We start from the raw sequence: 12,505 nt of genomic DNA on the forward strand, positions 1-12,505 counted from the left end.
ACTGAAGTGGATCCTAAAAAATTAGTTTGGGAAGTTTTCTTGTAAATCGGGAAAACCGCTGTTACACTTGTTACAAAAGTCTTCTATCATCCAAAATAAAGGACAATTAAAAGATGATGCCAATATATAGCAGAGATATGTAGATAATATTTTTAATGTATTTGGCTGGTATGACTGTCTGAAAAGCAGAGCATTTCACATTTTGAAAATTGTTTTTTTTCCAAATTTCCTTTTTTTTTTTTATATAAATAAATACAAAAATAATGATTAGTGTTTCCCACTAACATGATGTACAATGTGTCACAAAAAAACCTCAAAATCGCTTGTATAAGTTAAAGTGTTAAAGTTATTGCCATATAAAGTGACATGTCAGTTTTGATAAATGAGGCCTGGTCATGAAGATACTTTTAGGCTCGGTCTTGAAGGGGGTTAAACTGTCATAGAAGTCTTCAGAAACAAGCCTGTCGCAGTAAGCATGCCTAGCAACCAGACTGGAAGAAGAAATTCAAGATGGCAGCCCCCAGAGAAAGATAAGGTCGATTTGCCTATGTGGGAACACTGCGCGTGACACTGTAAAGCTGCCTAGCAACCAGCAGGCTGGCAGCAGAAATCCGAGATGGCAGCCCCCAGAGAAAACGTCAGTCTTATAGTGTGCAGCTAAGCCTTACTATTCTCTGGGGGCTGCCATCTTGGATTTCTCTTGCCAACTTTCTCTTATAATCAACTTGCTTCCATCTGCAGCCTGCAAGAGGGAGACAACAACATGCAAAAGTATTCTCTGATTTAAACATAATTTATTATGCACTCTACATAATCTGTGAATCAATGAAAATTTTTAGCGCAGTCTGGAAGTAAACAGAATAGTTTCAAGGCAAGATATGTGATGGAGTTTTCTTTTATGACGTGGTTAATGGATGCAGCACCTGTAAAGAAAAAGAAAATTATTATTAACTTCTGCACAACAGCATGTATTAAAAAAAAAAAAAAAAAAAAAAACAAATGCAGTTAAAGATGGTGCATTGATCCTTGAAGCATTAGTAGGCCACTCTGTTCACAATACCTTGTACAGTGTAGTCTCCAATCATGTGACCTCTGTGAAAACCCGGTAAGTTTTATAAGAAAATTATGAAACATGATCTAGTTTTTAACCTTTTCGCTGCCAAGGGTCTCCGGAAATTTTGCACCTCCAGTAGCCAGAGCAATTTTCACAGTTTTGAGATGGACAAATCAAACCTAAATTGCAACATTAAAAAAGCATCCAACCACCCCATACCTATATATTTTCTTAAAGTAGACACCTGCAGTATTGTCAGAATGCCACTTGGTACTGTATACGAACAGGCACCTTCATGCAATTTTGATTTAAAGTGAATGTTTTATGAAAAAATGCAAATAAATGTATATTAGTTGTTAAAAGCGGAAACCAAACAAAAAATTAAATGCACCAAACCTCCTAAAAATAAGAGTTCAACATGTGCAGAGTTCATACATATCACTATGACCTGAACCCGCATGCATGTGTCTTCAGAAAATCGCTAGAACTGGAAGGAACAAAATTCTGCTTTGAAGCTGGAAATGTTAAAAAAGTATCATCCTATAAAATGTAGGGATTACACACCATGAAAATTAAGTGAACCCCTAAACCCTATATATTTGTTGAAAGTAGACAACCTGAAGATTACAAATGTCTTAATGGGTCATCGATAGCCACATCCACCTTCATGCAACTTTGCGACCAACACAAATAATTTTTTGAAAAAATATGCTAACACATATTTGCACCTAAAACTCATGTTCAATCTCACATTCGTATACAAAATACTTTTAAAATAATAGCTTATGGTGTATACAATGTGTATATATACTATATGTACCGCAAACATCAACTACAACAAGAGCTCGGACTCCCAAAAACATGAATACAGAAGACAAGCAGGATTTTGCTGTTGTTCACTAATATGTTAAAAAGCTATACTGCACCTACCAAACGGTGACTGTGACACCAAAATCAAACTTTTTTCAGAGTACACAGCATACCTTATATAAAAACACAATTTAATAGTTTATATATACAACCACCTTCATTCAACTTTGCCGCAAACAGAGATTGCTAGCAAAAATTGCGCAAAAATTCAAATTTGCCACTAAAGTGCGGCTCAAGAAATCCCTTTCTGCAAACATAATATACTGTCCTTAAAACTGCAATATGTGAGGAGTTCATACATACCACACATGTATATATTTACAGGGGCGGGTGTTAAAGAATCACCAAAATCGCAGAAATGCGCCATCCCATTTTGTGCATGCAAATTAAATAGGACTTTACATAAAAATGGTATTTTCCATCCCCCTATAATAATTTTAGCAAACTATACGTTCATCTCTAGTGATAATCATTATTACTATTATTTTAGTGTGTAACGGACATCACTAGAGACGTATTTTACTGTAGAAAGCTCAGGTATAGACAGGACAGGGATTCGGTGAAATGTAAACTTTATTTGCGACTTTATGTATATGTTGTGTAAGTGTTTGGTGCGACTTTTTTTTTTTTGGCTCTGCAACCTGGACAATGGTAAACGTCTGGGTCACAGCGCCAATAAACTTCCTGGTTATGTTCAGGAGGTATAACATAAGAATACCCCACTAGTAAAGCTCAGGGGGGAATTACATTATAACTGTATGTGACAATCAGAGACAAATGTATAGTATACGCTCTGATTGGCAGGAGAAGGGTTAATAGGGACAATAGAGTCCCTGCCACCCCCCTCCTGCTGTCACATACGAGTTATGCACAGAGAGAGATCGTTTCTGTGTGTCTCTCTCTCTGCTGCACTGTTCCGTGTTCCTCTTCCTTTCTTGTTAGATCGCAAATTGCTTGCTTAGACAGGAGGGGGGGGACACTTTGGAGCTCTATATCTTTGGACTGCATCAACATATCTTGATGCTTTCAATTGCATTTTAAAGAGGAGAATCTCATCTTTAAAATGTTATCAATAACTCGATGATTGGATGTACAGTTTTGGAGAAATTCACTGTTGAAACACTGTCGGGAATTGAGATCTGCAGTTGGATCTCAATGCCAAATAGTGTTTTCAACAGTGAATCCCTCCAAGACTGTAAGTAAAATCATCAAGTCCCTGGTATCATTTTAAAGATGAGAGTCTCTTCTTTAAAATGAATTTTAAAGCATCAATATATGTTGATGCAGTCCAGAGATATCGGCATTAGTAGGGAGGACGTAGTAACTACGTCCTCCGCTACTGAAGTGCCACCTTGGGAGCACGTACAGTGTATGTGCCTGGCAGCGAAAGGGTTAAACTATTTAGCATCAACATTCAGGAATACCTCAATCATCGTCATCATCATCCTCTGGAACAAAAATATCATGTTCTTCAAGCAGGGCTGCAAAGTTCTTGCTAATTAGTGTTCCTACATACAAGAATGGGATCACTACGCTGAAGACCCTCAGCAAGCCAAAGCTTACCTGTAAAAACAAAAGGAAATCAATTAAGATTTGTCTGCATATTTGCACGGCTTTTAACGGTACAACATATACAGTAACAATCCTTACCCTCAAGGGCAGCTCAAATTCCATTATATACTGTACAGTAATACACTGATTCCAATTTTACCAAATTTGTACTTGTAAAGGTTACTGTAGCTATTTTATCCACAGGAACCATTACAACTAGAAACTTCAACTTACAATTTTTTTTTAAACTTGATTCATTGAACACTCAATGCAATACAGTGCATAAGACAGCATAAACTACAGGACAGTAACAGTAGTACATATTACATAATAGAATATCGTAATATAATAATCAACCTTTACACAAGGAATAAATGAAAGAGGAGTCATCAAAAACATAAGAGAATTTGATGTATTATGAAGGGAGACAATGAGTGATTATGTGGAGGTAGAATAATAATACATTTTATTTATATAGCACCAACATATTCCGCAGCGCTGTACAATTTGTAGGGTTCAAGCACAGACAAAAAAAGATGCATTACAAAAGAAATAGTCATTTCACACAATGGGACTGCAGGCTCTGCTTACAATTTATGAGGTAGAGGGGGGTGACAAAAGGGGTAGCAGGGGTGGCATCAGAGGCAGCATTGCTTATACAATCGTCAGACAATTTTGTAATAGAGGTTACTGTCATTACACAAACCTATGAGCCATCATCAGTCGTGTCCTTTAACATGCAGATGGTGCCTGGACATATAAAGTTAGTCTGAAACGACATCATATTGTGTGAGAGTGTGTGAACAGAGGAGGGTTTGTTTTAGGGATTCTAACTAAGGAAAGGTTTATGCTAGAAATTGTGATAGGCCTGTCTGAAAAGATGTGTCTTTAGTTTGAAAATGGCCGCTTACACAGTATTGTAAGCAGCCATTTTCTCTTGGCTGGCGGCAGGGGTGAACCTGCTCCTTTCGCCGCCCGAGCGAAGTACAGAAAGCCGCCTCCCCCCACCGGGAGGAGGGGGCAGAGCGGGGCGTGGTTTAGTGAAGGGGGCGTGGCGCCTTGAAAGGAGGCGGGGCTTAGCGCCGTTCGCCGGCAGGCCCGGAGACTGCCTGCGCTCTGCCTGAGCGAGGGGAGGCTGCTGGAGCAGCGCTGCTCCAGTGGCCTCCCCAAACCACCGCTCCGTGCTAAGCCAGTCCAGGACAGCTTCCCTGAGGCCCTGGCTTAGTGCCGCCTGAAGCGCTCGCTTCAGGTCGCCTCATGGGAGGAGCGGCACTGGCTGGCGGGCATGCGCAGTTGGCTTGCCCTAGGCCTAGAAGTAAGAAGACGCGGTGAAGACCTCATCGCAGAAGAAGATGGAGGCGGCGCTGGAGAGCTCTCTGGCAGCATTGGGGACGCCCCCAGTGCTGTTTGAGTGCTGGGGCCCGCCCCCAGTGCTGTTTGAGTGCTGATTTGCATACCAAGAAAAAACGGGATTGTAGGCGAACAGCGGCGCGGAGAAGAGAAGGTAGGAGAAGAATAGCCTTTCTTAAGGCTATTCCAACATGTTAGGGAGAAAAAAAAATTGTGTTTAAAAGATAGGATCCCTTTAAAATCTGCAGTGAGAAAAGTCCTAAAAGGAGGACTTTTCTCTCCCCTGGTTTCAGTATAAAATTGGTAGAAACCAAGCAGACCTCAGAGTATATAGGGCCCGTGGGTTTCCATAGGTAAGCTCTTTTAAATGGACAAGGATTCAGTCTTGCAGGTCCTCATGCTGACCCGAAGGCTAGTATGAACCAAGCATAAAACAGGTAGAAAATCTTCTTTCAAATGATACCTGAAGCAAGTTTCTACCATGTTTCCCCAAAAATGAGACATCTCCCGAAAGAAAGGCATGGGGGAGGTTTTGTGTGATGCCCGCTGTGCATACACTGCAGTAAGTCTACTCTCCCAGCTCATCCCACAGCAGCTGGAACAGTGGACACAACCGCAGTGGTATCACAGCAGAGGCAGCAGCCGGCTTTCCTGTGCACACGGAGCACAGCTTTCAGCCGACTGCAACGCCCACGAAGTGAGGCTCTCTGGCGCAACCGCCGGAAGTCTCACAAAGCTCCACTAAGACCCGCCCACCACAACCAACAGCAGCACCAGTGCTGTTACGAAGATGGGGAAGGTAAGTAGCATACCTTCCCCCCGCCCCCCCAACGTCCTGCACTAGCTACAACCGATGGTCTTGGCAGTGCTCCGCTAAGGAAGTCAGTATTGGAGTACAGGCAATTTAAATAACACTCCAATCTTTAGAATGCCTAGGTCAAGCTTTGAAGCGACCTTCAAACAACAATGCGCAGTGCCCTCCCTGAGATGCCCGCCAACTTAACTGCCTATTCAAAATCAGGCCAGTATTGACCACTTTCATAGATCCCTCATCAGAATATTTCTATAGAGGAGTCCCTGATCAGTTTCAATGTAAGGTTTAAATTCCACAAATACCTGCCCAGAAAGAGAGAACAGTACAGCATTAAAATATACAAACTGTACGAGAGTAGCTCAGGGTACACCTTTAAATTTAGAGTTTATGCAGGAAGGGACAAGAATTGAGCCCCAGAATGCCCCCTAATCCTGAGAGTTAGTGGGGAAATAGTGCGAGATTTGCTACATCCACTGCTGGATCCTCTGTGTGGAACGTAGTTTTTTGCTGTCTCACTGTATGGTCCTGGATAGTCCCTTTAAAAAAAATAAATCCTTGCTATTTGTTCATCTCAAAATCAACTTACATAAAAAAGAAAGCTTGTAGGCGGTGCACAAAAATCAGAGATGCTTCCCTATGGCTCAGGTTGCGCAGCCCTTCAGAATGTGAGAGTGGGGCAGTCTGCAATGAGAACATGCTGTTGGTTATGTATGAGGACAAGAGGGGTGTCCTTGTATTGACCACAATTCATGGTAACAGTTACCAGTACCCTTACTCCCAAGCCTAATGCATCTTGGCATACAAGTAGTAGTTGGGACGAGTTGATCTATAGGACCAAGCCCTAAAGTTGTACAATGCCATGAGAAAAACCAAAATGTGGTACAAAAAGCTGGCCATGCACATCGTACAGATGGCAATGTATAAATCTTTTGTGCTATGACAATGTGCAGGCAGGACAGGGAGATTCCTTCAGTTTCAGGAGGAAATTATCAAGACCCTGATATTTGGGGACTTCTGGAACTGAAGATGTCTGTTGTTCCAGAGCAACATTTTACAATTTTTATTTTCCAAGTGAAGTCCCACAAACTGCAAAGAAAGGGAAGATCTTAAAAAATAAAAAAATGCCGTCTGTTCCAAAAAGGGGAATAAGGAAAGACACAATTTTTCAGTGTGACACCTGCCTAGAAAAACCTGGCCTGTGCATGAAGTGCTCAGATTATTAATTTTATAATTATATTCTCCTAATACTGTGATGTAATCTGCACAGATTTACCTTTCAACCCCTGTTGTGCATCAATTTGTGGATAAATAAATTAATGTAATACCTGGGGGTCCAAATAACCCTCACCGGCATCCGCCTCTCTATTACAGCGGATTCCGGGTCTGTATTGGCGGCCCCTTCCCCCCAAAGGGTAAGCTACCCCCCCCCCCTCCAGGCTCGCTCCCCTGCACTTAGCTCCTCCTCCCTCAGAGCAGCAGATACATCACTTGACTTATGACCAGATAAGTCAAGGGATGTGTCAAAAAAAAAATTAATAAAGTAAGATAGTGGACAAACAAAGCAGTTTTGCTGAAGCAATGTATTTAGGAAAAGTCTTACATCCATATTAACAAGCAGTATAGATAGGATCCTTGTAATGGGACAACCCCTTTAACCCCTTGTGGAAATAAAAAAAATGAGGTAAAGCGACATTTTATTGGAAAATAGAGTGGCTTGCAAAAGTATGAATATCCCTTGAACTTTTTCACATTTTGTCACCTTACAACCACAAACTTAAATGTATTTTATTGATATTTTAAGTGAAAAACCAACACAAAGTAGCAGGTAATTGTGAAGTAGAAAGAAAATGATACATGGGTTTCAACATTTCAATCAAATAAAAATTTGAAAAGTGTGACATGCAAACTTTAGAGCCATCTTTCACTGCTATTACAGCAGCAAGTCTTACCAGCTTACACAATACTGTGTAAGCGGCCATTTTCTTGCGGCCGGCTGGCAAGCGCTTTGCCCTAGGCCTAGAAGTTTGAAGCCAACCCCGTAAGAAGACGCGTCAAGACCCCGTTCCTGAAGAAGATGGAGGTGGCCCGCCCCAGTGCTGCAAGAGAACTCATTTGCATACTGGCGGAAAAAGGGATTTTAACCAAACGGCAGGGCAATGAAGACATCTAAAGGTAGGAGACGAATAGCCTTTCTTAAGGCTATTCCGACTTGTTAGAGAGAAAAAAAAAGTTTTTAATGGTACAATCCCTTTAAGATGCCATGGTCTGGTTTAACTGCAGCATCTAAGTGTTGGCACCAATCGTGGCTGTTAGCATCTATATAGCTCGATTGGCACGTATGGAGAGGGCTCACCTCCTGAACTCTTTCCATACAGTCCCTTGCTACCAATGACTTATATTTAGTCATGTGTCCATTCCGGTAATTGTTTTTTTTTTCTTTGAAATACAGAGCATATTCTCACCACCAGGACTCACAGCATCATAGTTATCTACAATGGAATGGGTCACTACTTCACTGCAGGACTACTGTCCTGTTCTGTTAATGTGATTTAGTGACATGTCTTCTGTGCCAAATCAGAGACCTTGCAGAGTGGAGTAGACTGGCCTGCAGACCACTGCATGAAAATGGAGTAAAGTATTACTTTTTATTATCGCACTAAAAAAGGGGCTGCTAAGGTGGTACTGCACGGTGTAGGGGACATCAAAAGGATTATGTGTTGCCAAAAAGTGTGACTAGTTAAGGGTAGATTATAACTAAGGGTCTAAAAAAGTATAGACATGCCCTTTTATACATGCCATACGCTCTCAAAAAGACACTCCTATTATTTTATTTTTGGGAGGGGGGGTTTGAATGTAGTCTCACTCATCAATAAACCCTGCATGCAGGGTTCTTCTGTCCGCTTGAGAAGTCGGACATCTTCACTTGCGGACAGGGAAGGACGGGCACGGAGTGCAAAAGAATGCACCCGATGCCCATTGAAATGAATGACAGGTGTCATGGACACAGCTAGTGTCCGCGACAGATTTTGAGCGGACACTACCTGTCGGACACCGACGGTAGTGTGAACGCTCCCTAAGGGGGCGTTCACACTACCGTTGGTGTCCGATTGCAGTGTCCGTTGCTACTGTCCGTAGCTGTGTCCGTTACAATTTCCATTCATTTCAATGGGATTTCATCTGTTGTCCGTTTGTGTCCTTAAGGGTCCGTTAACTATCATGTCCGTTTTTTCAAGCGGACAGAGAAATCACACATGCAGGATTTTTTTTGTCCGTTTGAAAAAAAACGGACAGAAAGTGTCCGTTTTTTGTTTTTTTTTAACATTGAGGTCTATGGGCAACGGACATATAACGGACAGTAACTGATGGCCATCAGTTAAAGTCCGTTATTTTCTGTCCGTTTATTTTCTGCACATGCTCAGAAAGTATAAACAGCAAAAAAGAAAAAACGGACAGTATAAAAAACGGACACTAACTAATGCTAAGGGCTCGTTCACATCAGCGTTCTCCTCTCCGTAGTTCAGGTTTCCGTTTCCTGCCTAAAACAGAGGCAGGAGACGGAAACCTGCAGGAGACTTTCTCACCCATTCATTTGAATGGGTGAGAAAGCTGTCCGGCCGTGAGCGGCGGTGAGCGTTTTGCGCTCTCCGCCGCGAAACCGGGTTTTTTAATCCGGACACAGAGTCGGACATGCAGTACTCTGTGTCCGGATTAAAAAATCCGGTTTCGCGGCAGAGAGCATAAAACGCTCACCGCCGCTCACGGCCGGACCCGGTCTGAGCTTTCCAACTTCTGGCATGCAGAAGACGGAAAGCTCAGAACGGACAGGTGAACGCTAGTGTGAACCTAGCATAACTGATACTAATGTGTCCTTTTTTTTTTTTTTAACTGATCCATTAAATGGATCAGTTAAAAACAACGGACGAATTAACATCAGTTAGCATCAGTTAGTGTCAGTTAATGTCCGTTATGTTAGGTGTCCGTTTTTTTTCTTTTAAACGGACACCTTCATAACGGACACCAACGGTAGTGTGAACGCCCCCTTACCTGCAGAAATGCTTGCAGCTTCTTTATACATTTAATAAGGGAAGAAAAACAAGACAAAAAAAAATCCTTCCTGTGTTTTTTTCAGCCAAAGTCAGGGGTGTATTAAAAAGAAGGGAAACATCTAATGCTAAGGTCACACTGGCGTTTGGCCAAATGGACGCTCGTGTAAGAGGCCACATGAAAATGGCCGATGGAGATGAACAGTCAGCTCTTTTGGCTGAACAACCAGCCGATGATGCGGTGGGGAGAAGTTCCTCCCTGCTCACACTGTACAGCGCGATAGGCGCTGCTGGGCAGAAGGGCGTCCCTGGCTAAGTGTCAGAAACGCCCTTCTGACACTAAAGCGCTACGGTACCGATAGCGCTTTACACCGGGCACAGATCGGGAAAGCTGTCAGCTTTCCAGCAGTATATAAAACTGCATGTGCCCGATCTGATGAAAGGTCCTCTTTAAGCAGATAGGCTTTCTGTTTTTCGGATCCCCATGCGGACCCAAAAGATGAAAACTCGAACATAAGTGTGAACCTACCCTTAGGAGGGGTTCACACCTACGCCCGGTCTCTGCTTTGTGGTTTTCCGTCTTCTGCCGACAGGATACGGAAACCCGGCAGTCAGTGTCTGCCCTTGAGCGTCTTCTGGTCTCCGCGGCAAAACTGTTTTTTTGTTATAACTGGAATTTGTGTCAGTAAAAAAAAAAAAAAAAAAAAAAAAACAGTTTCGCTGCGGAGACCAGAAGACGCTCAAGAGCGGTCACTTTGCAAACCCATTCAAATAAATGGGTTTGAGAACTGACTGCCGGTTTCCATCTCCTGTCCAGTTTCTTGGGCATAAGACAGAAACCTGCAGAGACTGGGGACAGGTGTGAACCCGCCCTTAGCCTGAAAGTGTGTTTTACTGGGAGACAAACATTTATGCAGAGAAAATAAAGTATATTTGTGTAATAATAATAATAATAATCTAATATATATATATATATTATACACACAAACTATGAATTCACTGAGGGGATGGACCTGAGTCACCTGTGACAAGAGCTGGTCTGTAGTAAGACTACAGCGGAGTTAGGCGCAGTGATTCGCTTTCCGTCTACTACATGTTCTTTGCTTTCATGCTCCATGCTTTTAAGCCATTATTAAAATGCAATAGCTTACTTTATCCGGTTTCGGGTAAATAGCGCCCGTGCTTGTGGTAACTGCAGTGCGGCTTCTAACATTGGAGTGATTTTTCGTTGTTTCTAGGAACTGCCTAGCTCCTGTCACCATTCTAAACCTGAAAGCCGCAGCGCGACCAACGTTAGCCATGATATGCAAGTCAGGTGAACCAGAATGAGACTAGAAGATGGCGGCCGCATACCCAGTGTAAGAGTTCCTGATAGGTGACGTAGGGATCACGTGGGCGCGGCGCTTTCATGAACGCATGCACGGAAGAGCAATGATCTGCTTGCGGCGAGGGTAGGTCTGAATGAGTCATTTGCGGTAGTCGGGAAACTATTTTGGGATTAACCCAAGTCTGACAACATTGTGGTTAGGAGTAAAATATACAATGGCTCCCGGAGGAGGCGCCAAGATTAGGGAGAGGCACCTATGGCCATGCTCCTTGTAACATCCAAAACTGCCCAGACAAAAGTGAAACGCTATATCTGAAGCCTGGCTCTCCGGCATCCACCCTGGTGACTTCAGACATGATAGGTCCCCTAACATATGTCTAGCACAAGGGCTTACTGATACCTGGGGATACAGTCAGGCTCAGCCATACTAGGTGGCTATAAGGGAGTATTCACATGGTGCAGTTAAAACTGCACTGGAAAAGAAAAATGCTGTTTTGACACCGTTTATGATTCAGTATGATTATACCTGGGAATAAATAGTTTTGCTTCTGGTATTAAAGGGGCTCTATCAGCAAAATTATGCTAATAGAGCCCCACATATGCGTGAATAGCCTTTAAAAAGGCTATTCAGGCACCGTAAAAGTTATATTAACCCCCATTCCCGTTTTTAAATAAAAGCATAAAAACATATATGCAAAACTTACCTAAACGTGCACCATGGACGGGGATGCACGATGTGACGTCAGCTTCGGGCACGCCTACCTCTTCTGTCTTCTTGGAGTAACGCCCTCTGGTTCCGTGTCTTCCGGCTTCTTCTCTTCAAATCCCACGCTTCTTCAAATCCCTCGCCATTTTACTTAATGGCAGTTCGCGAGTGAGCCTGCGCAGTAGCGCTTCGGAGGGAAGCGCTACTACGCAGGCAGCTGTGTGCGCCGGTGAGCATTTTATGCTCTCCGCGGCGAAAACGTTTTTTTTTTTAAGCGGACACAGAGTCGGACATGCAGTACTCTGTGTCCGGTTTAAAAAAAAAAAACGGTTTCGCTGCAGAGAGCATAATACGCTCACCAGCGCTCACGGCCGGACTCGGCATGACAGGTTTCCGTCTTCTGCATGCAGAAAACGGAAACCTGAAAGCGGAGTTCAGGCGCTGGTCTAAAGAGCAGTTCTTTTTTTTTTCTTTTTTTTTTGCTGTCTCGTGCATATATGAAAAATAAAAAAAATGAGCATAAAGCAATAGACATTCCCCAAAATGGGATAAATAAAAAAAAAAATCTGGCCCTCCCAAAAAATACACAAAAATATATGAAAAGTTGCAACAAACTGAGCGCTCATACAGCACGGGGAAAAAAAAGGTATAGCTTTTGGAAGGCGGAGCCAAAACAAACATCGAAAAAATGGCGGCTGCGAGAAAGGACCAAATAATTCTCTATGTGACACCATTTTCTGATTTTATTTTATTTTTTTCTCTTTTCTTTTCTATCTTAAAGGTCTGGGTT

At 42.6% G+C, this 12,505-nt stretch overlaps 1 protein-coding gene across 1 annotated transcript; it reads right to left on the minus strand.

The window, feature by feature from the left end:
- Positions 1 to 774: 774 nt before the first annotated feature.
- On the minus strand, positions 775 to 11,045 carry SMDT1 (single-pass membrane protein with aspartate rich tail 1). The gene is made up of 3 exons (XM_075287758.1): positions 10,834 to 11,045; positions 3,349 to 3,487; positions 775 to 923 (listed from the first exon to the last, which is right to left on the minus strand). The coding sequence occupies exons 1-2, from the start codon at positions 10,981 to 10,983 to the stop codon at positions 3,350 to 3,352; spliced, it is 288 nt and encodes a 95-aa protein (XP_075143859.1). The 5' UTR covers positions 10,984 to 11,045; the 3' UTR covers positions 775 to 923; position 3,349.
- Positions 11,046 to 12,505: the final 1,460 nt, after the last annotated feature.

Source organism: Leptodactylus fuscus, chromosome 9, assembly GCF_031893055.1.
Source record: "Leptodactylus fuscus isolate aLepFus1 chromosome 9, aLepFus1.hap2, whole genome shotgun sequence".
Lineage (NCBI taxonomy): Eukaryota > Metazoa > Chordata > Amphibia > Anura > Leptodactylidae > Leptodactylus > Leptodactylus fuscus.